This window comes from Gadus morhua, chromosome 7, assembly GCF_902167405.1.
Source record: "Gadus morhua chromosome 7, gadMor3.0, whole genome shotgun sequence".
NCBI lineage: Eukaryota > Metazoa > Chordata > Actinopteri > Gadiformes > Gadidae > Gadus > Gadus morhua.
In genome coordinates this window covers 17,082,889-17,105,270 of record NC_044054.1, presented here as the reverse complement: position 1 = coordinate 17,105,270, position 22,382 = coordinate 17,082,889, and the positions used below count along the sequence as shown (strand labels likewise).

At 47.4% G+C, this 22,382-nt stretch overlaps 1 protein-coding gene across 1 annotated transcript in view; it reads right to left on the bottom strand.

Moving 5' to 3' along the window:
- Positions 1 to 2,165: 2,165 nt before the first annotated feature.
- Positions 2,166 to 22,382, bottom strand: part of LOC115547460 (nucleolar protein 4-like) — a 72,777-nt gene continuing 52,560 nt past the window's right edge. Inside the window, exons 6-11 of the mRNA XM_030361689.1 lie at positions 13,334 to 13,794; positions 11,560 to 11,754; positions 11,022 to 11,210; positions 10,650 to 10,763; positions 9,678 to 9,921; positions 2,166 to 9,524 (exon numbers count right to left, since the gene is read on the bottom strand). Of these exons, the coding sequence (XP_030217549.1) occupies positions 9,271 to 9,524; positions 9,678 to 9,921; positions 10,650 to 10,763; positions 11,022 to 11,210; positions 11,560 to 11,754; positions 13,334 to 13,794 (1,457 nt within the window). The 3' untranslated portion in view covers positions 2,166 to 9,270. The remainder of the gene's footprint in view (positions 9,525 to 9,677; positions 9,922 to 10,649; positions 10,764 to 11,021; positions 11,211 to 11,559; positions 11,755 to 13,333; positions 13,795 to 22,382) is intronic.

Genomic DNA, 22,382 nt, shown 5'->3' with positions numbered 1-22,382 from the left:
GGCTAAACGTATTTTTGCATTCAGTTCTACTTCCACACAGAATGAAAGTTAAAGACAAGTTGGATGCGGGGTAGAACCGCTAAAAGTTGTGTTGTGGTTTGGCGTCTTCCTATGTGGATGCACCTGCGCATTCCTCACGCGCTCCTCACGGGAAGGCGGATACAGTAGCTACCGTGTGTGTGGGGGGTGTGACTATTTGTCACCGAGTCAAGTCCAAGTGCAGAGTAATAAAACGGTATGGCAGGAGTGTCTTTAGGAGTAGTGGAAAACTATCCATTCATACAGATCAGATCACACGTCATTCCAATCAAATACACACTCTCATTTGTACCATGCATTTTTTTTCAAATATTACTGAAGTATGTGTATTCTTGCAATTTATTAGAATAACCCTCCTCCCTGGCTTTTGTCACAAATAACACGCAAGTGATATCTGTCCTTCGGTTTGTAGACTGAAAGCGTGACTGATAAGAAAACAATGGAAGGCCAGCTCCTATGGCTCTGATCTCACAGGTGTGTGGTCCCTTGGAATTATAATACAGCCTTATAACTTATAATTTGTAAGCTTCAAAAGAGTCTTGGAACATCAAATGCCCACTCAATCAAGTGATAATGTTAAATGTCCCACTACATTTATTTGTAGTTAAATGTTACTTATTCAATGTTTATACTTTTTTTCGCATAACCCAATAAGCAGTGAGGCTGAATATGCAGTATTTGTTGTCATACCCATTTCTCTGGGAGCGATACTAATAGAAAAATATATTTATAAATACCATGATGAATAACCTGTCAGTAATTTCAATTCAAATGTTCAGTCAGTGAGGTGAGGTAGTTTAACAGTGACACCCAAGATAGTTCCTTATCCTAACCTTCTCAAAACACCTCCTAACCCTCTAAAAACACCTGACCTAAAGCCTGGAGACATCTCCTAACCCTCTCAAAACACCTGACCTAAACCCTGGAGACATCTCCTAACCCTCTCAAAACACCTGACCTAAAGCCTGGAGACATCTCCTAACCCTCTCAAAACACCTGACCTAAAGCCTGGAGACATCTCCTAACCCTCTCAAAACACCTGACCTAAACCCTGGAGACATCTCCTAACCCTCTCAAAACACCTGACCTAAAGCCTGGAGACATCTCCTAACCCTCTCAAAACACCTGACCTAAACCCTGGAGACACCCCCTAACCCTAATCCTCTCAGAACACCTGACCTAAAGCCTGGAGACATCTCCTAACCCTCTCAAAACACCTCCTAACCCTCACAACACCTCCTAACCCTCACAACACCTCAGCCCTATAGCGACAACTCCTTACCCTATACCAGTGACACCTTCTAGCCCTAATGACATCTCCTGAGCCTAGCAACTAGGGTAGGTTGGAGGACCCGGTCGGCTGCTGCATTCTGGATGAGCTGATGAGCTGGACGAATGGCTCATGCAGGCAGACCGGCCAGTAGGGAGTTCAGTGGTCTAAACCCAAGATGGCAAGAGCCTGGACAAAAGCTTGCATGGCCTTCTGGGTGAGGATGAGCCGGTCATCACAGAGTCACACTTGGAGTCCTCGACATCCGCGTCTCAGGCACCACAGAGTTGTCAATATTGATCAAGTGGCTGTGGGCGATGCCTTCCCTGGAAGGGAGATAAGCGCAGTCTTATACAGATTGAGCTTCAGGTGGTGTGACTAATAACCTAACCCTAGAATTTAAACCAAAACATCAAAACCCAACCATATGGAATCCGTAAATACTAAAACTGAAAGCCAAACCATCAAACCTAACCAATAAGAACCCCTTGCTTTGACCCTAGAACCACAAACCAAGCTCTAAAACCCATCCTATTGGGTCCTCTTACCCAAGACTTCACAACGTCTTCTCAAGCCAACCCTTTGTGACGCCACCTGGTGTTCTAGTGCAACTAGAGTACATTTGACCAACAATAACTGATATACAACACACAACCCAACCCTCAAGACTTCTCTTAAGGGAAGGACCATCCAAACACAGCATTTTTCCCTTAATCCATCACAAGTTGGTGGTTTCTGATTGAACTGGATTATCGCTGGAATTTGTTTCCATTATAAAGTCTTAAAGACCACGATTTGTTTGTCTTAGTGTGGTCAGAAGTGATTATCCAAGGAAAAAAAATCACAAAGGCGTAAATCTGTTGATAGATAGCACACAGTTTTATTAGTATAATTAGCTTTGTGACGCACAACTTGGGAGAGAAACGAAAAAAAAACAAAAATGGTCACATCTTTTTTTTAGTCTGGAAAGATTTCAGCCTAGCAGTGACATCACATGAAAATAAGAAGCTCCATTTTTCAATAATTGGTTGGTTGTCATTGATCAGTGATATGTTCTTGTCCTACTTTGCCCATACTGTTCACAAGTAGACAACAAAAAAATTGAGAATTCTTATTTTTAACATCTTTTTTTTGTTGTTGTTTGCTTTACATATATATTAACACTTTTCTAAAGAATCAAAATATTTATCCACAGGTACTGGAAAAAGGTATCCACTGTTATATAGAATCATAAACACAATACATTTATAAAAAAAGAATCCGTTATAATTTATATGGTATCAAAGAGGGCGGGAAATGGGCTGTGTTTTACAAAAGTGATGTCCTATTATTTCCTGAGGTTGATTTTCATCTTCTGCAGATTAAAGTTGAGCTAAATATACTAATAGACTAAGGAGACCCAATGAGGGTCAAACAATGGCTTATCATTCACTGAGGATTTAGTTCCAATGGGTTGTGGAAACACCAGCTGTGACCCCACATTGACTTGCTTAGGCTAGCTGAGAGGTTAAAGGTCACCCCCTAGAGCCAAACCAACACACTTTTTGACATCCGGCTCAAACAATCATAGTTTTTAAAGGGGAACTTTGTCATTTTGAAACTTTGTTGCCTTTTGGAAAACAAATGAAAACAATGCAAGTGACCCAAAACAATTATGATTGAAACAATACAACAACCAACAAACGTGTGAGTTGGTTTGTCATCTTCATACTTCGACGTAAACCACTAATTTTGCCTACGATACATTTTGGTTTACCAATATAAACCACAAGGTCTTCACAACAAATGCTGGCTAAATGATAAGACATTTATGAACTTTGCAACAAAAAGTTGAACTTCAGAAAGAAATGTTCAATACAAGTAATTGGCCAGGATCCACAAATGTCAAGGTACCCCTTTGGCAATAGGCTTCGTTCTACAATGGTGATAAGCACATTTAGACAGAGTCCCATTTCCCTTTAATATGCAAGGAAGGAGTTGGACCATAACACAGGAGGGGAAACATGGAGATAGGAGGATGAGAAGAAAGAGTTGCCATGGAAAATGGAAAGAAACTCAACCTAAAAAGAATTGCACAAATCTGTACATGTAAACATCACACTTTCACTGAGTAAAATCATGAGGAGATATAGCTGAGCCATTGGTCGAACTGGAACGAGCCCAGACGGTCGGTTTGAGGAGAACGTTGGGTAACAGTGACGGACAAAGAAGACAACTTAAAAAAAAAAGAACAGGAATTGCTATCAACAAAATTAAAAAAGGAATACAAAGCACCACAATAAAAATAAAATAAAAAATAAAATAAAAAGTAAAACAGTGGCTTGGGTGGCCATTTTGGATTTTGACAGTAGTAGCTATACATCACGCCCTGATAGAAAAATAAAAAAGCTTAGGATTCTACTCCTCTTGTTTTTTTATTTTTCATTTATTTTTCGTTTTATATGTATGCAGAAAGCTGTGCATTCAACGACAAAGACAATGTGTTTCCAGAAGTGTTATCGCTTGTTAGCGTGGGGGGGGGAAGGGCCCGACCAGCATCACTGCTCCTTTTGCTTCTCGTCCGAGCTCAAGACACCGGGACTAAAGCTTTACCGTTCAGACATGGAGAAATGAAGGCGAGACCTTCACCCGGATCCTCTGAAATATACATGTACTCTGCGTTTGATTCAGCCATCCATGTGAGGAACGCTTTGAGCTGTGGGGGGATGGGTTTCCCCTGTTTGCTCCCAGACTGAGACTTCCTAATGTCACTACCTTTCGAGACCGGAGATCATTTGTGTTTGAGCGAGAGATGTGGAGAAAAAGAACACACCAAACATGAGGTCATTATGTGAAAAGGCACAATGTACGAGCGAGCTATGATTCACGCGTCTCCCATATCCCTTGTTTTATTAACAGTACGCGTTTATGGCAAGAGTTGACCACTGGCTGTTGTGACCGTTGCACCAGACATGATTAGAACAGGTAAGAACCATCAGTGGGCATCTGGTGGAGGGTCAGGACCTCCCAGAGGGAACCCAGCACACGTTGGCTAGGGGAGGGTTAGGTAAGCAGTGGTCAGTACTGGGTTAGGGTTAGGGGCAAGGTAAGCAGTGATACTGGTCAGTACTGGTACAGGTGTTCCGAACGCTCAGCACAGACACAGTGAGGTGTTGGTGAGCATTGTACAAAATATAGATTCTAAAAAAACACTTCACTTGCTTCACTACAAAATATATTAAGAACAAAAATATTAATAATATAATTATATTCAAAATAGAAACCAGATAAAAATGTCTGTTGGCCTGTTGTGAGGTTCTTGATGAGTCAGTGGGAGGATGGCTGTTCTTATGGCTAACATGCTCAGAAGAACTGTGTACAAGAGCTGCACACAGACAAGGAATGGATTTAACCAGTGAGCAAATTACACATATCCAGAGATTGTCATTTGCCATTTTCTCTTTTAAAAAGTAGTAAGTGTTGAAGATGGGGAGAAACTCTGAACCCAAAAGCATTGGAAACCCTTGACAAGATGTCTCAATGTCAGAAACATAGAGACCAAAGGCCCCAAAACAGGTAAGCCCCGCCTTTCGGCCTCCGGATACTCCAGGGTTTATTTCTCGGCCTAATAAGCTATTAATCAGGAATTACCAAGTGTATGAGCATCCACTCCACTCAGACCATAACCCTTCCCTAATCACACTCAGAAAACAGAGATCCACTATTTTCAGGGTGGACTCAACTACAGGGAATTTAGTCTTTGCTGTCAGGCGGTTGTTGTTGTCAAAACGCTGATTAATGACAGTTCAGTCTACACACCCTCTCAATGTGGTGAGCGGGAAGGCCTTTTTGTATGGCATCCTTCAGATTCTTTCTTGAGATGGACGTCAGGGTTAGGGGTAGCTTTAGCAAGTTGAGCTCTGAGCTGCTCTGTCGAGAATGCAAACGGGAACCAAGAACTGAAGCAAAGCCTCTGGGACAACACCATCTGTGACGGAGCCCATCCTACCCAGTACTTCATGACCGTGTTATAGTAGCAGAACCAGCAGTGCATGCCCGGCTTGCTATAAAGGAAGCCGAGAACTCCCCTGATATGGAGTCTGCTCCCACTGGTGATCACAGGGCCTCCGAGCCAGGGAGATCACCCTCCAAAGCTTCCAAGGTATGAACTGGTGAACTGAAACTGAATTGAGCATGAGGGAGAGAGGTAGAGTGTTCTGCTGAGACACTTAGTTACTGATCTGTCGTAAGACAGCTGAGATACGACACCTGGTAAGCCATACATCAGGGAGAAACTACTTTATATTCCGAGCAGGGCGGGGGGAATTCACTTTAGTTGAGGAAGGTTTATAGTTCTCAAAATAAATAACAAATACTTTCTTAGGGACAATTTAGAGCACCTTTCAACGGATGGTCAAATACCAGTCAGGCTAATTAATAACAATGGTGGACCGGGAATAAATCGATTGTCAATTTCTTGTGTGTTACGGATTCCAAACGTCGGTCTGCAGTGACAACATAGACCACTGCCTTCCTCCTCCAATAGGGATGGAGTTTGACTACTCCGGTTGGCTTTTTTTTGCATATTTGTTCGTGATTTTCCTTCTCGTTTGCTATTCAGGCTATACCTTCAATCCAACCGGCCGACAAAAGCAATCCTTTCACTCGCTAGACTAAGCAAAGGACAATTCAAATGAAATAAAACAATGCCTGATTCTACACCTAACACATATCATTCCATACATGAAGTGGTTTACATTTATTTTTATGTTTTTACATTTCAAATCAATAGTAGGCCTTGTTGGGGCATTACCATATTAATGTGAATGAGTATGGCTTGGTTTGTGGTTCCAGTGCGATGCAGACCTCCCCCCCTCTCCCCCACTGAGGCGTGCTGATCTCGTCATCCCAGGCTATGAATGCTATGATTATCAACTGCATTGCAACAAAAATATCCCTGCACCATCTCCTCATCCTGGGTGTCGACAAGCATCAGCTCTGCAGTCAGTGCATTTTAGGGGTTCAATCCCCCCTCCCCTCTGGCCCCTTGCCCCCACCCACCCACACCCACCACATTCCCATAACACCCCCTAGAATCACAGATGACTGTGTATCCTGTGAGGTTTACTGTGACGCAAGGACCAGCCCAACTAAGTAAAGTGAAAGTAGATGATGCACAGTTAAACAGGAACAGCCTATTGGGGAAAGCAGGTCTCATTTGATCATTATTCTTCTATTTTTTACTCATTTGAACTCCTATTTCTTTTTGAACAACACTAATAAACTGACGCATGGGGAGACGGAACCAAAAACACACTCAGGTCCTGCTGGGATCATGAGAGCCCTCTTCACTGATGTCCACCCACGAAACAGCCCAACAACCCGCCAACAAAGTTAAGATAGTGTTAAAGGGCAAATCAAAAACACAGCCAACCAGAAAGAGAGTGACTAGAATTAGACTGAATGCTCTGGACTCAGAACACCAGAGGGACAGCCCTGTCCAATTAGAATCCTACATTATTAAGATGGCAGGAAGTCCTCCACATCACCCATGAATTCATTATCGAATGTATACACAGTCAAGAATATTCACTTTTAAATCACCGCAGCCTGTAAGCGTCCTGCTATGTAATCGTGAATGTGGAGAATCCCGATTTTACTTTTCATTGGTGGCGATGTATGATTAGATTGTGTTCCCCATTGAGTCAAATAACACCACTGGAGGTGGTCTGGGTTGTAAGCCCTGCTCTTGGACGGTCAGAAACACAGAGAAATTACAAGAGAAACACTCCCTACAAACAGAGAATCACCGTTCAGAAAGTAAAAACACAAACATTACCCAAAGGTAAACTAACTGCTCAGACAACAGGAGTTTGTGTTCTTTAAATGACAGTAAATTGTAATCCAAGTTCAAAATGTCTTGCGAGGAGGCCTGTGTGTGTTTGTGTGTCTGATTTCTTTTTTGCTTTGTACCATTGGTTCTGAGGTCGAGCTTGAGTTTTGGAGGAGGTTGATCGGTTGGTTGGGTTTTGGCTAACAAACGCCCTGCTTGCTTGAGGTTTCAGGTCTATGGTGAAAGGTCCAGTTCTGTTGAATAGCAGCAGCAACAAGAAGGTTCTTCATTATAATCATTGCAGGGATAAGGATTCTAATAACAATAATAATAATAATAATAATAATAGGAATGGACACCTAATAAAGTCAGACAGACACAGACCAAAACACCTGAACTGAATTGTTCTGAACTGTTACTGTACCGAACAGTCGGACAAGGGAGAACCACGAGGAGGAGGTAAGAGAGGGTTTAGGTCCAGGGGAAAGGGATGGGATAGGTCCAGGGAAGGCGAGAGGGGACTGGGGGTCCCCTCCCTGAGAAACTAGAGATAGAGTGACAGGAATAAAGCAAGGGAGAGAGAAAGAGAGAGATAGAGAGAGATACATGTTAAACGGTGTTGATGAGGTTTTGTCGGCATTAAAACAAAAACTTTTTAGAAAAGTAAAAGTGGGTGGTAAAGAAGCCACCAGAAAGCAGGTTGTCCCCTTCCAGGAGAAAGTCTTTCTTCTACAAAAACCCACTTAGTTTTAGTTCTTCTGAGTCCAGATCTCCAGAAGTAATTTCCGGAAGGGACGGACTCGTTATATACAGCCGCAAGCAAGTGAGCTTGCACAAACAAAAAGTATTTTAAAGACGTTTAAGGTTCAAAGACCGGTTGTTGAAATGCCATCTCTTTTTGACGTTAGTTTTTTGTGCGGTCGTTTTTTGTTCCAATGAAAAGTATCCTTCAAAAGACAACAGGCGGTGTTAAGAGTTAAGTTGTATCGGGTTGAAAGGTCACGATATACCTGGGCCGTTTGTTGGTATGTACGTGTGTGTGCGTACTTGAAGAGGGAGTTGGCAGACGTGGTCTGAGGTATTTCCTGGCGGTCAACATGGCGTCTTGGATGCATAAGTAAGCAAGTTCCTCCCTGGGTTAAAAAAAAGGCCCGTTGGGTAGATTTGAGGGAAAGGTTTAAGGTGAGTTGTTTGGGAAAGTAAAAGTGCTATAGGACACAGAGAGCTTATTTACAAGCAACAAAAGGTCCCCAAAACAGTCCTCTTTTTTACCAACCGAAAGATCCGTTCTCTTTTCGTTTCCAGGTTTTGTCCTTGAGCTTGGGCCTGCTCAAAGCAGGGCCGCGGGCCTTTGTGGAGTGAGTGCTATCTTTTAGATGGAGAAGATAAGCTCAACTGCCTGGCCTCCAGTCGCTGCAGGAGTCAAACCTAAACTGAAATGTTCACCGGGCTACCAAAAAAAAAAATCACAAATGAAAACGTTCAAAAACAAAAAAACACAGGTCGTTAAACAAACCGTTTTTTTTAGTAGTACCCATTCTGGGGGGGGGGGTCCTTTCTCTCGCCTTGTGATATTAAGACGAGAGGTACGGGACGGCCCCATTCAATCCAAAATACCCTCTGCAGGAATGTGATCCTGATTCCTAAGCGCCTGTTACGAGCCACACGGGGGCAGTGTCGTCGTTCAGAAAGTACACAGTAGTAGCAGGCCCAATATCCCTGCAGGCTGTGGTTTCACTCTCCTCCTCCCCTCTCCTTTCTCTCTCCTCTTCTTCTTCCTTTAAATGTCTTGTCCCGGCGAAGGGTTTGATTGTGAGAAGCTGACCGTACCCTGACCAGGGTTAAGGGGCCTAGGGTCAACCCTAACCCTAACCCTTGGGGCAAGAGAGAGGAAGAAGAGAGGGAAGGAGTAGGATGCCCTCCCAAGTGCTCTCCTTCGGTCCCTTTGCCTCTCCTCCTCAAAACGAGGGCTTTAGGAGGAGTGTGGGGTGGACGTATCGTACGTTCATCATTGAGGACAAAGAGGGAGCATTGGGAGACAGACAGACAGACGGACCGACAATATAAAGGTCACAAAACGAACCCGTAGGGAGTAGAGGTGTGTGTGCATGTGTGTGTGTGTGTGTGCGCGTGTGTTTGTGTCAGTGGGTCAGTTTTGCTGCAGAATCAAGTTCTCCAGTTCATCTGCCGACCGCAGCAGGAAGGCGGCAGACTCCCTGTATCCGGCGATCAGCTGACGCACAGCCGTGATCTCTGGTTGGCTGAGCTGGGTGGAAGCCCCGCCCGCTCCTCCTCCTCCTCCTCCCCCTCCATTGGCCCGTACAGCTAAGCTGTTATGGGTGGAGGCGCTGGAGGAGGAAGTGAGGCTGGAGGCCACGGGTTTCATGCTGAGGTCAGTAGGACCTAGGAGCAAGAGAGAAATACGCGTCAGGGATTTCGAACATAGCTCTCTGACCCTGTTCCCCAGGGTCTATCTCTCTCTTTGTTCGTCTCCCCCCCCCCCCCACTACCTCCTTCTTCCCCTCCCCCTCTCCCCCTCCCCCTCCCCCTCCTCACCGTTGCTCTGAGTAGCAGTGCTGGTCATCAGGGATACAGGGTGGGGCATGGTGGTACCCAGGCTGGCGTATCCACGGTAACCGTAGCCCGCCCCGTTGATATAGAGCTGGGCGTCCTGGGAGGCGAAGGCCGAAGCGGCGAGGGAGAAGGCGGAGTTAGCCATGGAGGCGGAGCTAGTCAGAGAGGCGGGTTCCCGGAGCCCTGCGCTGCCGCCGGCCGGCTTGTCCAGGATGCTCTGCTCGTCCTGGAGGAGAACAAGGAGAACGTCACATACTCTGCACCTCCAGGGGGAGAAGAAGGAGAACTTGACACACTCTGTACCTCCAGGAGGAGAACTTAAAATACTCTGCACCTCCAGGAGGAGGTGAAGGAGAACATAACCTATCCTATATCTCCAGAAGGAGATCATAACTAACTGCATTTCCCGGAGGAGATTAAGGAGAACATAACATTGTCTTCACCCCCTGAAGAGGAGAAGGCGATCTTAACATACCCTACACCTCCTCTTAACACAACCCATCCAGGACCCTCTACTCGACTCTTTAAGTGTATAGATCCTCCCATTGTCCCTCAACACCCCGTAAAGGATCGGTGGAGATGTGCGGTCCTGAGAGCCCTGAACAGCTCAGCCCAAGACGTTAGCATTACTGTTGTTGCATAACACGAATACCAACGATGCCTGTTTGTAAGATGTTGTCCCTGCTATTGCAGACATCGCTCTCACCATAAACAACTTCAAAATCTGATATAAGAAAACAGCGATACAATTGCCAGATTTATTTAGAACACAGAGGAATGTAAGCCACACTGTTTTTATATCTAGATATATGTGGCATTTGATCATCCACATAGTGCCTGAAGTAGACAGGACAGAAAGCAAAGGGGAAGAAGAGTTGCGAAAGGTATTATCTCAGGTAAGCCAGTGATGTTCCCCAGGGTCCACCTTGGCGAGATCCTCCAGAGGCTACTTACGTGATAGGCCTCCAGACGCATCCTCTTGGCAGCCTTCCGTGATTCACTCTCGCAGGCGGCCGCCAGGATGTTCTCCGCCATGGCCGAGGTGAGGTGTGGGGGTGTGGGGCGAGTCTGGGCACAGCAACGCAAACGAGCCAACGCACATTCATCATCAGAACAGTGTCGGGAAACCACCGCCACAGGAGGGCAGCAGAGAGCCTTCTATCTGCTGTACACCTCCGAGGACGAGCGTGAGAGAGAGAGCGAAAGCTAGAGAGAGGGTCCCTCATCTACCCTGCACACATCCAAACGCCCCTCCACGCTAAACCCATGCTTCAAGCCAGCGTTACGGTATGTTTGGCGTGACGACACGTTGAACGAGAGACGTACCTCCATCCCGTTCTTCTTCATGCGACGGCAGGATTTGAGGTAGGTGCGGATTCGCTTGCGCGCCCGTTCCTGGAACTCTGGGAACTGGCGGCTGCAGGACTCGATGATGGCCTGGATCTTCTCCTTGGGCTGTTTGGATATGGGGACCATGCGGTCCAGGTTCTCGTCCACAAACAGCCGAACAAACATCTGGAACAGAGAGTACAGGAGCAGTGTTGAAGTCACGTCCTAGATGTCGCACCACGGCAACTGATTTGTCCGTATTGAAATAGTCAGTATAGATATATCTGTAAACACTGAACCACAGGGGGAGTTTCACACATTGTACACCATTCATTCACGCAAACAACAAATCATGTATATAATGCAAAGTCACATTAATTAAATGTGGATCAGGGCAGAGCTGAAGAACACGCATAAGGCATAAGTGTTTATCTATTGGATGAGCAGTAGTAATGAGGGAGGGGGGGGGGGAGCCCTGTGTCTGATGGGGGGTCAGTGAGGGCATGCTGGGGGGGAGCCTAACATCCACACTCACGTTGAAGGCCTTCAGCCGCTCGGGGTCCACCCCCTCGCCGTCGTTGATCTTGTCGCTGTCCTCGTGGTCGTCATGGTCGTCGTCATCGTCGTCGTTGGGGGCCACCTGGTTGCCATGGCGCCCCATCGTCAAGTCCTCGGCGCACAGCTCCGTCTTCACGCTGTCGTAGCTGCCTCTGGAGCTGTACTGGGGAGACTACACACACACAGAAAGACGCATACACACACACACACACACACACACACACACACACACACACAAACACGATAAGTGGCACGTATCGTCAAGTGAATGTAAGGATTGTCGTGACTGTTGAAAGAGTAAGACATCTGATAGAAGATACATACATGTAGATCAAAATAACTTTATAGATAAGAGAATAATTGCTGGTATGGGGCGGGTATGGTGTATGGATCGGTGCATGCGTGTCCAAGTATGTGTGTTCAGTGTTGTGTCTCTCCTGACTTCCTGATCGTCTTTCGCAGATGACACCAAGATCCAGAGAAAAATCGACATCTCCGAGGACGCAGAGATTGTCCAAGAAGACCTTGACAGCATAATTGAATGGTCCAAGAAGAACAACATGGTGCTACACCAGGACAAGTTCATGTTGCTTCGGTACAGGACAAACAAATCTACCATGCTTGACGAGCTTCCCTTTACATCACATCTCTCGGAGTACGCCACACCAAGTGGGCACATCCTTAAACCCCAAAAGTCTGCAAGAGATCTCGGTGTAGAACTGTCATCCGACTATAAATGGACCCCTCACATCAACAAGGTGGTGGCTGGTGCTATAAAGACTGCTTCATGGGTTCTTGGAGTCTTCAAAGACCGCTCCAAACCTGTCATGCTTCAACTTTACAAGTCACTAATCCGAAGCAGAGTAGAATACTGCTGCTCCCTTTGGAACCCTGTAAAGGTGACAGACATCCAGACAATCGAGGATGTCCAGCGCAACTTCACCAGGCACATCGCTGGAACAGGTGACCTTGACTACTGGGAGAGACTCTCTGTGCTGAACCTTCTATCCCTGCAGCGCAGAAGAGAGAGATATATGATCATCATGTCTGGAAGATTCTCAACGAAACCACACCCAATGACATCGGGATGCAGTTCACGGACAATATGCGGCTTGGAAAGAAGGTCAAAATTCCCGCGTTCAACAAGCATGCTCCTCTGACCGCTGTGAGCCTATACGACTCCTCCTTTGCTGTCCATGCTGGGAAACTATGGAACATTCTCCCCCACTCCGTGACCTCAGCAACACAGCTATACATGTTCAAAATTCTGCTGGGAAAATTCCTCCATGAAATCTCGGACAAACCTCCTGTCAAGGGATACCATGCAACGCAGAATAGGAACAGCATTATAGACTGGTGAAACCAGTCCGGTGGCCTGCAGTACGTTCGGCGGCCGTGTTGATCTCAACAGAAGCAAAAAAGAAAAGAAAGTCTCGGTGCTACTGCAAGGCCAGGTCTTTCACTGGGATACAGCCTCAGTCTTTGTAGACATCTCTCTCAACAAAGATCCCTCCCATCCATTCAATCTATTCCTATACCGTTGCCTCTTTGTCTCAGCCCTCTTATTCGATCTGCTTGACTATGGCATACGTCCTCTCCACCTAACTTCTGCTTCTCCATTGTTATCACGCTTCCACTCTGCAACCCCTAAAGGCACAGGCGCCAAGTGGACGCGCTTGCGTGTGTGTGTGTTGCGTGCGTGCACGTGTGCGTGTGTTTGTGCTCTTGTACATGTGCGGTTTGGCGCTCACCTTCCCCCCGTAGTCCCGGCCGTCGCGGTCCAGTCGCAGGTCGGCCACGTGCGCGTGCGTGTGCGGCGTGCGCGTGCCGTGCGTGTGGTTGGGGTGCACGTGCGTCAGCGGGGCCAGGCCGGGCTTGTTGGCCAGGGGGTACTTCCTGCGGAGCTCCTCGGGCGCGTCCGGGTGGAGGGCGCCCAGCAGAGCGGCGGCGGCGGCGGACACCGTCAGGGGCAGTTGGTTGGCGGGCGGCTGTGGCGCCGCTCGCGGGGCGGGGGGGTCGCTGAGGTTGATTGGCTGCTGGTCCTCCGACGAGCAAGAGGAGGACGTGGGCGTGCTGAAGTCCAGCGGGGCGGGGCCGCCGTTGCCGTTAACGACTTCCATCGCCCTGACAACCGAGCTGTCATTTATGGCGGAGGAGGGCGGGGTCAAGGCAGGGAGGCCGTTCCCGCTGCCACTCTCTGAAGATGAGTCATCTGGAGAGAGAGAGAGAGAGAGAGAGAGAGAGAGAGAGAGAGAGAGAGAGAGAGAGAGAGAGAGAGAGAGAGAGAGAGAGAGAGAGAGAGAGAGAGAGAGAGAGAGAGAGAGAGAGAGAGAGAGAGAGAGAGAGGAACCCAGGGAAGAGGTTAGACATTGTGGAACAACGATTTGAAGCACTCCATAATGCTTCTGCCATTTTCTATCTCCATTGTTTTGAGTGTAGTGTTTTTGTTGAAGCATCGTCATTAAAACGGATCAAGCACTTCTCCTATCCTTTGAAGAGCAACCATTCAGACACAGAACGCACACCTGGCTGAAAGGACATCGGAAATCGGAATTCTATGCTGCCCGATCCAGAAAGCTCAGGACTAGGCCTACTTCGAGTCAGAACGAACCTTGTAACCGTTAGCATTCTCTCGGCAACCATGGCAACAGGGTTCCCACAATGCTCTGCTGTTTGGCTGGTAGCGGACAATCTTACCACAATAACACCACACTTGGGCTAATCTAGTGAAAACGATAAGTACCGTTTCTGTGGAGTTTTTTTCCCAACTATGTTTTCCTAGGAGCGCCATGCATCATACATACAAATATCAGTCTTCCAATACATACAGCGGTTCGGCTGATAAAACCCAAGGCTGTGGTTCTGACACCGGCAGTACATGCAGGTAGACTCGTTTAGGTAGTGTGGTGTGATGTGGGTTTCATCAAACAAACTTAATTTAACGTATTACAGAGTAAAAGTAAGTACATAAAAGCAATCAGTCACAATGATGGGATTATGACAAGGTTTTTTTTTGTACACGGTTGGTTATTGATGAATGTATTACAATATGTCAGAGTTATTATTATTAAGCCATATTGCAAAGAAACTATTTTGGTTCCAGCCCGGTGAATACAGCTTCTTTAATATATTCTGTAGAGGATTCAGAGACTTCAGGGACTTTCTTTATATGCAAGGCTCATGGGAGTATTCAGCACCATAGGAAGATTTTCCACCGTTTCAAAAGACTGTAGACAAACCTGCAATTGAACTTGAATCTCTCGTGACAGGAACAATTGCAAGAGAATGGCTTTTTGAACCTACCAAGCAGGGAGAATCCTTCGACAAACCCAATTTGTAAAATACACAAGAACACTTTGCTTGGTAAATCTTTTCATTTAAAAACATGAAAGTTCTTAGGGTGAGGGCAGGCGGGGTACCTTGGTTCCTCTATGGTGCTATGGGTGTGTGGGCTACTGGGGAAGGTCCGTGCCTTCATGGAACAGTGTGTCGGATTGCTATCATGAGTGACAGGCTGACAAAACTCAGTGGGGCTTAGATAAACACAGCATACACACATCATCTCTAGCAAAAATGACTGTAAAATCATCTGTAAATCGATAATTATAACTTCCGAGGCCGATAATTGTTACTTCCAAATGTGTGCGTGCACGCATTCTCTACGAGAGAGAGAGAGAGAGAGAGAGAGAGAGAGAGAGAGAGAGAGAGAGAGAGAGAGAGAGAGAGAGAGAGAGAGAGAGAGACAAGAGCAATACAATTAGAGTGCTTAGAGACCCAAGAAGAAAGGATAGAGAGTATGATGAATTGTGAACGTCAACGTATCATATGATTCTGTTAATAGACAGAATGATCAAGATACACAGGAAAGGTGTGGTTGGGACAGGGCAAGAGCAATAGTGGTAGGAAGCCAAACCACTGCATCTGAGAGAAAAGAGAAGAGAGACGGAGAGACAGAGAGACAGAAAGAGTCGGAGAGAGAGAGAGAGTGAGAAAGGGGCGAACAGAGAGTGGGAGACAGAAAGAGAGACGGAGAGAGAGAGAGAGAGAGAAAGAGATAGAGAGAGGGGGTTATCTGTGCTGGGGAACAAGGTCAGGTGGGGGAGGGGTCAGGGCTAGGGGTGGGCGGGTATAGGGAGCACGTGGCTGCGGACGAGGGAGACGGGTGGAGGATTGGGATGGGGGAGGGGAGGGGAGAGAGCCTGGGGGCGGGTGGGAGAGAGGCACGAGGGATGGAGAGAGAGAGAGAGAGGAGTGCATGGAGAGAGAAAGCAAGGGCAAGAGAGAGGGGAGTGAATGGAAAGAGAGAGCAAGGGCAAGAGAGGGGAGTGCATGGAGAGAGAGAGCGAGGGTGAGAGAGAGAGGAGTGCATGGAGAGAGAGAGTGAGGGTGAGAGAGAGAGGGGTGTGCATGGCGAGAGAGAGAGAGAGAGAGAGAGAGAGAGAGAGAGAGAGAGAGAGAGAGAGAGAGAGAGAGAGAGAGAGAGAGAGAGAGAGAGAGAGAGAGAGAGAGAGAGAGAGAGAGAGAGAGAGAGAGATTCTATCATATTCTGTCCATTCCAGTCCGTTCTGTCCACTTTGTTTGGAAGAGTGGGCGTTACAGATGGAGCCGTCTCTTAATCTCTCTGGCCTTCTCCCCTCCCTCCTCCTCGCCCCTCCGTCTCTACCGTCTCCCTCCATCACTCCCCTCACAGTATTTAAAGAGACAAAGACACTTATCTCTTCTCCCTCTCCCCCTTTTTCGGCTCTTAAAGTGACAGAGGTGGACAGGGTGCCTGTGTGTGTGTATGTGTGAGTGTCTGTGTATATGCATGTTTTTTTGTGAGGGTTTGGGTGTGTCCTTGTGGGGGGGGGGTCTTTGTGTGTGTGTGTGTGTGTGTGTGTGTGTGTGTGTGTCTAGCTGGTCTCTATACAGACAGGGCTTGTGCTTAAACAGACTAACGGCTTCCCCACACCAAGGTCATGACACGGACACTAAGACAGGAAGAGGACGCGAGGTGAAACCCCACAAGAACAATCAGCCATTTTAAACCTCCGCTCGGAACAAGGGGATCTGTGTGTCTGGGGGTGGGGTGTGTTTAATGTCTTGCTCAAGGACAGTAGGGCAGAATAACAATGCTATTACCGAAGACAAGATGGCAGTTAGAGCAGTCCCCTGCTACTCACCTGTTACCCCTACCTCATTTTATATCCCGTCTTTTTTCTGATCCCTGTGTGTGTGTGTGTGTGTGTGTGTGTGTGTGTGTGTGTGTGTGTGTGTGTGCGCGCGCGCACGCGCGCGTGTGTGTGTGAGAGTGTGTGTGTGTGGCCTTGTACACACTGACACATACTGATTTTAATCTCTCTGATTTGAGATACGACAACACCACCCCAGGGTATAAAACCGATGAATTCTGATCATTTTTGCCGACGGCCATCGTGACGGCAGAACAAGTACTCTGGATTGAAGATGCACTGGAGCACTGTATGCCACGCACAGGGCAGAAACTTTGTTCACTAAACTCGCCCTCTAGCCAACAGAAAGCCATTCAAGCCGCTTTAAACAGGACCGAAAAGGGGAAAGGAAACTTTCAGTCCAGCCTATACTCTTTATGTAGACGTCCGTGTGGCTAGTGACCCCCGGTATCACAGGGAGCATCAGGTCTCTATGTGTCGGGCGTCAGGGTGTCACCCCAGTGCTGGACCAGGCTCCACCCTGACCCTCTGTGGATGAACGTGGAAGTCCTTTCTGTGGCAGTCGTTTCTAACTGAGCACCAGATATACGACCTCACGTTCAGAGCAGGATTGGAGAAAAGCATGCATGTTATCCATTCACTCAATCCAGAGCAGGCAGAGTGGCAGGACGGAGTAAACCCTCGGGTCCAAATGATTGAGCCAGCGGCGGCGGCGGAGGGACAGGTGATGTATGGGCTGGGGCGGGGCTAGGGACTCCCACTGATGGAAGGAGGTGTGGGCGGGAGCGCAGGGATTAATTAAACACATTGTTTCCATAATGAGGTGAATAAATGAATGCCACCGTACAAACAGCAGCCTCAAGAGTCTCTCTCTCTCTCTCTCTCTCTCTCTCTCTCTCTCTCTCTCTCTCTCTCTCTCTCTCTCTCTCTCTCTCTCTCTCTCTCTCTCTCTCTCTCTCTCTCTCTCTCTCTCTCTCTCTCTCTCTCTCTCTCTCTCTCTCTCTCTCTCTCTCTCTCTCTCTCATGACGCCATTCTTAAAAAGGAAAAAGAGGGATAGGACCAACTTGGACTGCAGCCGATGTCAGATTGTCAGATAGTAATTTGAAATCAGGAGCGTATTTACCGTACAATATGTGGACATTAATGCAAGAAGATTAAACTCAACCGATGGGTGTTTTTTCCACACTGAAGCACCTTTTTACATGAAGCTGTAGACACAAGTACACAGCCCATACTCACACACACTAACATACACTCACATACTCACATACATACAAACACACTCAGCCACCCACAATGGTCTCTGGAAAAAATATTATGAGGGTCACTCATACATTTCTGTAATTATCTGTTTGCCATTAAGCGCAGTAAATCGATTTCACCATCATTAGCAAGCTGGACTGTTGACGAGGAGAGGAGACGAGAGGAGAGGACAGGAGGGAGGAGAGGAGAGGGTAGGGTAGGGGAGGAGAGACGATAGGAGAGGAGAGGTGGAGAGGAAAGGAGTGAGGAGAGGGAAGGGGAGGAGAGACGATAGGAGAGGAGAGGTGGGAGAGAAGCGGCGAGAGAGGAGAGGACAGGAGAGAGGAGACGAAAAAAGATAGGAAAGAGGTGAGGCGAGGGAGGAGAGGAGAAAAAGGAGGGAAGGGAAGAAGCAGAGAAGAGGAGAGGAGAAGGGAGGAAGCAGAGGAGAGGACGGTAGAGAGGAGACGAAAGAAGATGGGAAAGAGGTGAGGCGAGTGAGGAGAGGAGTCTATATAGATGACGGAGTTACTTGCATGTAGGATATAATATTAAAGAAGGGAAACATAATTTGCCGACCCAAACAAAGGAATACGGGACGAGTGATAAAATACGATTTGAGGCAGAGCAAATAATTCAACGCAAAAGCCAACCGGGACAGCGAGAGAGGGAGAGAGGCAGAGAGAGAGAGGGGAGAAGGGCAAACTGGACACTGAGAAGGGCAGATGAAGGGGGAGAAGGAAAGGAAGGAGGGCATTACAGAAAGATGAAGAGATGGAGGGAACAGAGAGGTGGACACTAACGGCTGACTCCCTGTCGTTTTTCATTTGCACGCCGACATCTCCAGACCCCCCCCCCCCCCCGCCTCCCACAACCTCACCACCGACCCTCCTTCTCCTTCCTCCTCCACACACACACACACACACACACACACACACACACACACACACGGTTTCTGGCGTGATACTGAACTGTGCCTCATTGGACGGATTAACCCACCAGGGGTCATATGAACACACACATCTATGTAAGGAGAACCAAGATAAAGCATGGACAATAACTTCCTGTATAGTGTGCATGCATATGCATGTGTCCTCTACTGACATTAAAGGGATACTTCACCGGTGGGAATATGAAGGTTTTATGAATTAAATAATTCAATGTATTATAAATGTGAAAAAAAAATTGAAATCGGTTCATCCCAGCCTGAAAAAAGGCAGAAAGAGTGTTTTCATGGTCTCTCTGGCTCAAAGTAAGAAAAACTCCAACTACCACAGTGCATTGCGCTCGCTGCCCCGCCCACCTATCGGTCTCCCGCCCCCCTCATTCCCCCTCAGTACGCGAGCTCCCGCCCCCTCTCATTCCTTATTGGTGGAAAAATTTGCCACCTAAAGTGTGTTGTAGTCCTCGGCCCTTCTAGCGGGACAAGAGGTTTCTCCCGAAATGACGTCAAACGCGTCATTTGACATCATTTCGGGAGAAAATTTGATGAGAAAAAATGGGCCAAGGGGAGACTGGTTTAGACTGATATTTATTTATATATTTATTTATATTACAATAGCGAATTTATAATGATAGAACGCCGGTTCTAAATGGGTGAAGTATCCCTTTAAGATAATCAGACTCAGGGTTGACACCTGGACCTTCTACCTGCACACGCAAAGAGACAGGGGAAACACCTGGAAAGCATCCAAACCCAAGCATTGGTGAGAACTTGCTAGTCGCACACACACGCACGCACACTTGTTTAACTGGACTCCCTCTCAGTATAATTGGATGACAATGTAGTCAGGTCTGTATTAAGGAGAGAGAGAGAGAGAGAAAGAGAGAGAGAGAGAGAGAGAGAGAGAGAGAGAGAGAGAGAGAGAGAGAGAGAGAGAGAGAGAGAGAGAGAGAGAGAGAGAGAGAGAGAGAGAGAGAGAGAGAGAGAGAGAGAGAGAGAGAGAGAGACAAACACACAGACAGACATATACGGTATATATATATACAAATATATAGAGAGTGACAACAAGATTGAGAGGGAGAGGGGGAGCAAGAGCCTGGCATTTAATACTGGGAGCGTTGGGGGGAGAAGGGTACAGTGCGCATCTGTCTAGAAACTGGTTTTAACTCGTCGGGAATAGAGGGGGGAGAGATTGCGATGGGCTCATGTGTGTGTTTTGTTTGTGTGTGCGTGCGTGCGAGTAAATGGGGGCTCCAGGCAGCAGAGTGACAACAAAGACGGTGCTGTCACAGGCTGTCACTTATTAATACCCCCACCACCACCCCCCCCCCGTATTGTCAAGACGACAACAAGGAGGGATGTGTCTCAACATAATATGCCCATTGATTGGTACCTGGAAACACTGACATCAAGGCTGTATTTCTGCAGTACTCACTTATGCGGTGGTGTAGGGGAGGACTTGAGATTTGCTAACACCATGAACAGAAACTTCTGAAGCTAAACTAAACCAAGAAAGGTCCCTTCGCCCTCTGCTCCCTCCCTCCTTACGTTTCCAACCCAAACGCCGTTGGGTTGGAAGCCACGCGCCGATTGGTCAGAAATGAGCCGGGCGCGGTCTAAAGTCTAAATGGTCTCGTACACGTTTGGAGTTGACAGCTCACACACAGTCATCTCGAAACAGATATTCTCAAACACAGTGATTTACCAATCACATTCCTCTTTATGCAGATCAGTTTTGTGCTGCGTCTTCTATCGTTGCAAACACTTTAAGCCCTGCATCCTCAACCCACAGTATCCTTGAGCATAGTCTAAATAGTGTAACTCTAAAAGGTACGAGCACAAGTCTTTAAAGGGCAAGCCTGAGGTTTCTGAAAGGACCAAAGGCAACAATGGTTTATTCTGCTGCTCAGCTATTGTCCGGCTTCTCAATGCCAGGTGAGCTGCTGTCCAAGTCCCAGAGCTCAACTGTTGCTTCCATCCATCCAGAATCACCCTTGAATAATCCCGCCATCATAGCTTTGAAGTCGAACACTACATGTGAAAAATGCGCCTTTGATTGGGATGGTGAATCTAACACTATTTACCATCATGCCATCAAAGCCAATTATAAAACAGGCCGGAACATGCATTTAACAAGGACTGGGACAATGGGAGTGAGGGTTAGATCCCATCCTAAATTCAGTGTGTGTGTGTGTGTGTGTGTGTGTGTGTGTGTGTGTGTGTGTGTGTGTGTGTGTGTGTGTGTGTGTGTGTGTGTGTGTGTGTGTGTGTGTGTGTGTGTGTGTGTGTGTGTGTATCAGTGCGTCTGTGTGTGTGTGTGTGTGTGTGTGTGTGTGTGTGTGTGTGTGTGTGTGTGTGTGTGTGTGTGTGTGTGTGCTTGTGTGTGCTCCAGTGCGTCTGTCTGTGTGTGTGTGTGTGTGTGCTTCAGTGTGTGTGTGTGTGTGTGTGTGCTTCAGTGTGTGTTTCAGTGCGTCTGTGTGTGTGTTTGTGTGCTTCAGTGTGTGTGTTCTTCAGTGTGTTCTTCAGTGTGTGTTTCAGTGCGCGTGTGTGTGTGTGTGTGTGTGTGTGTGTGTGTGTGTGTGTGTGTGTGTGTGTGTGTGTGTGTGTGTGTGCGTGCGTGCGTGCGTGCGTGCGTGCGTGCGTGCGTGCGTGCGTGCGTGCGTGCGTGCGTGCGTGCGTGCGTGCGTGCGTGCGTGCGTGCGTGCGTGCGTGCGTGCGTGCGTGCGTGCGTGCGTGCGTGCGTGCGTGCGTGCGTGCGTGCGTGCGTGCGTGCGTGCGTGCGTGCGTGCGTGCGTGCGTGCGTGCGTGCGTGCGTGCGTGCGTGCGTGCGTGCGTGCGTGCGTGTGTGTGTGTGTGCGTGTGTGTGCTTGCTTCAGTGTGTGTTTCGGTGCGTCTGTGTGTGTGTGTGCGTGTGTGATCTTTGTCTATCCTTCCTCCTGGCCCCAGGCAGAGAGGGGTAGGCTATACTCCAGCGGCAGACGTGTGATGCAGTGGCACTGGGTCAGATTAGTAGGAAAGACCCTGGGATTTGTGTTAGGATTACACCAACAATAAAGCACGAAATCATGGACATGTGTGACACCACCAATAAGACTTTTGATACCAGGAATTCCAACTGAGAGGGAGAGTGACGCGACCGGGGAAGGGGAAGGAAGCACAAAAGCAGAGCCGAAGAAGAGAAGCTGAACGAAGATAGAATAAATTGAATAGGCATTATTGCAAGGGAATGTAACAGCTTCTGCAACAAGAAGCCTATTTACTAGTCTGCTGAAAAGAACAAGAATGAGCAGAGGGGACATGTGGGGAAGCCAGGGTGCAAGGATATGGAAGATATATAGGAAGAAAATCCATCAGATGTATAGAATATTATATAGCTGTATATATAGAAGGGGGGAGTTTTTTTTTTAAAGATACAGTGGACAACAACGACAACGACCAAATGG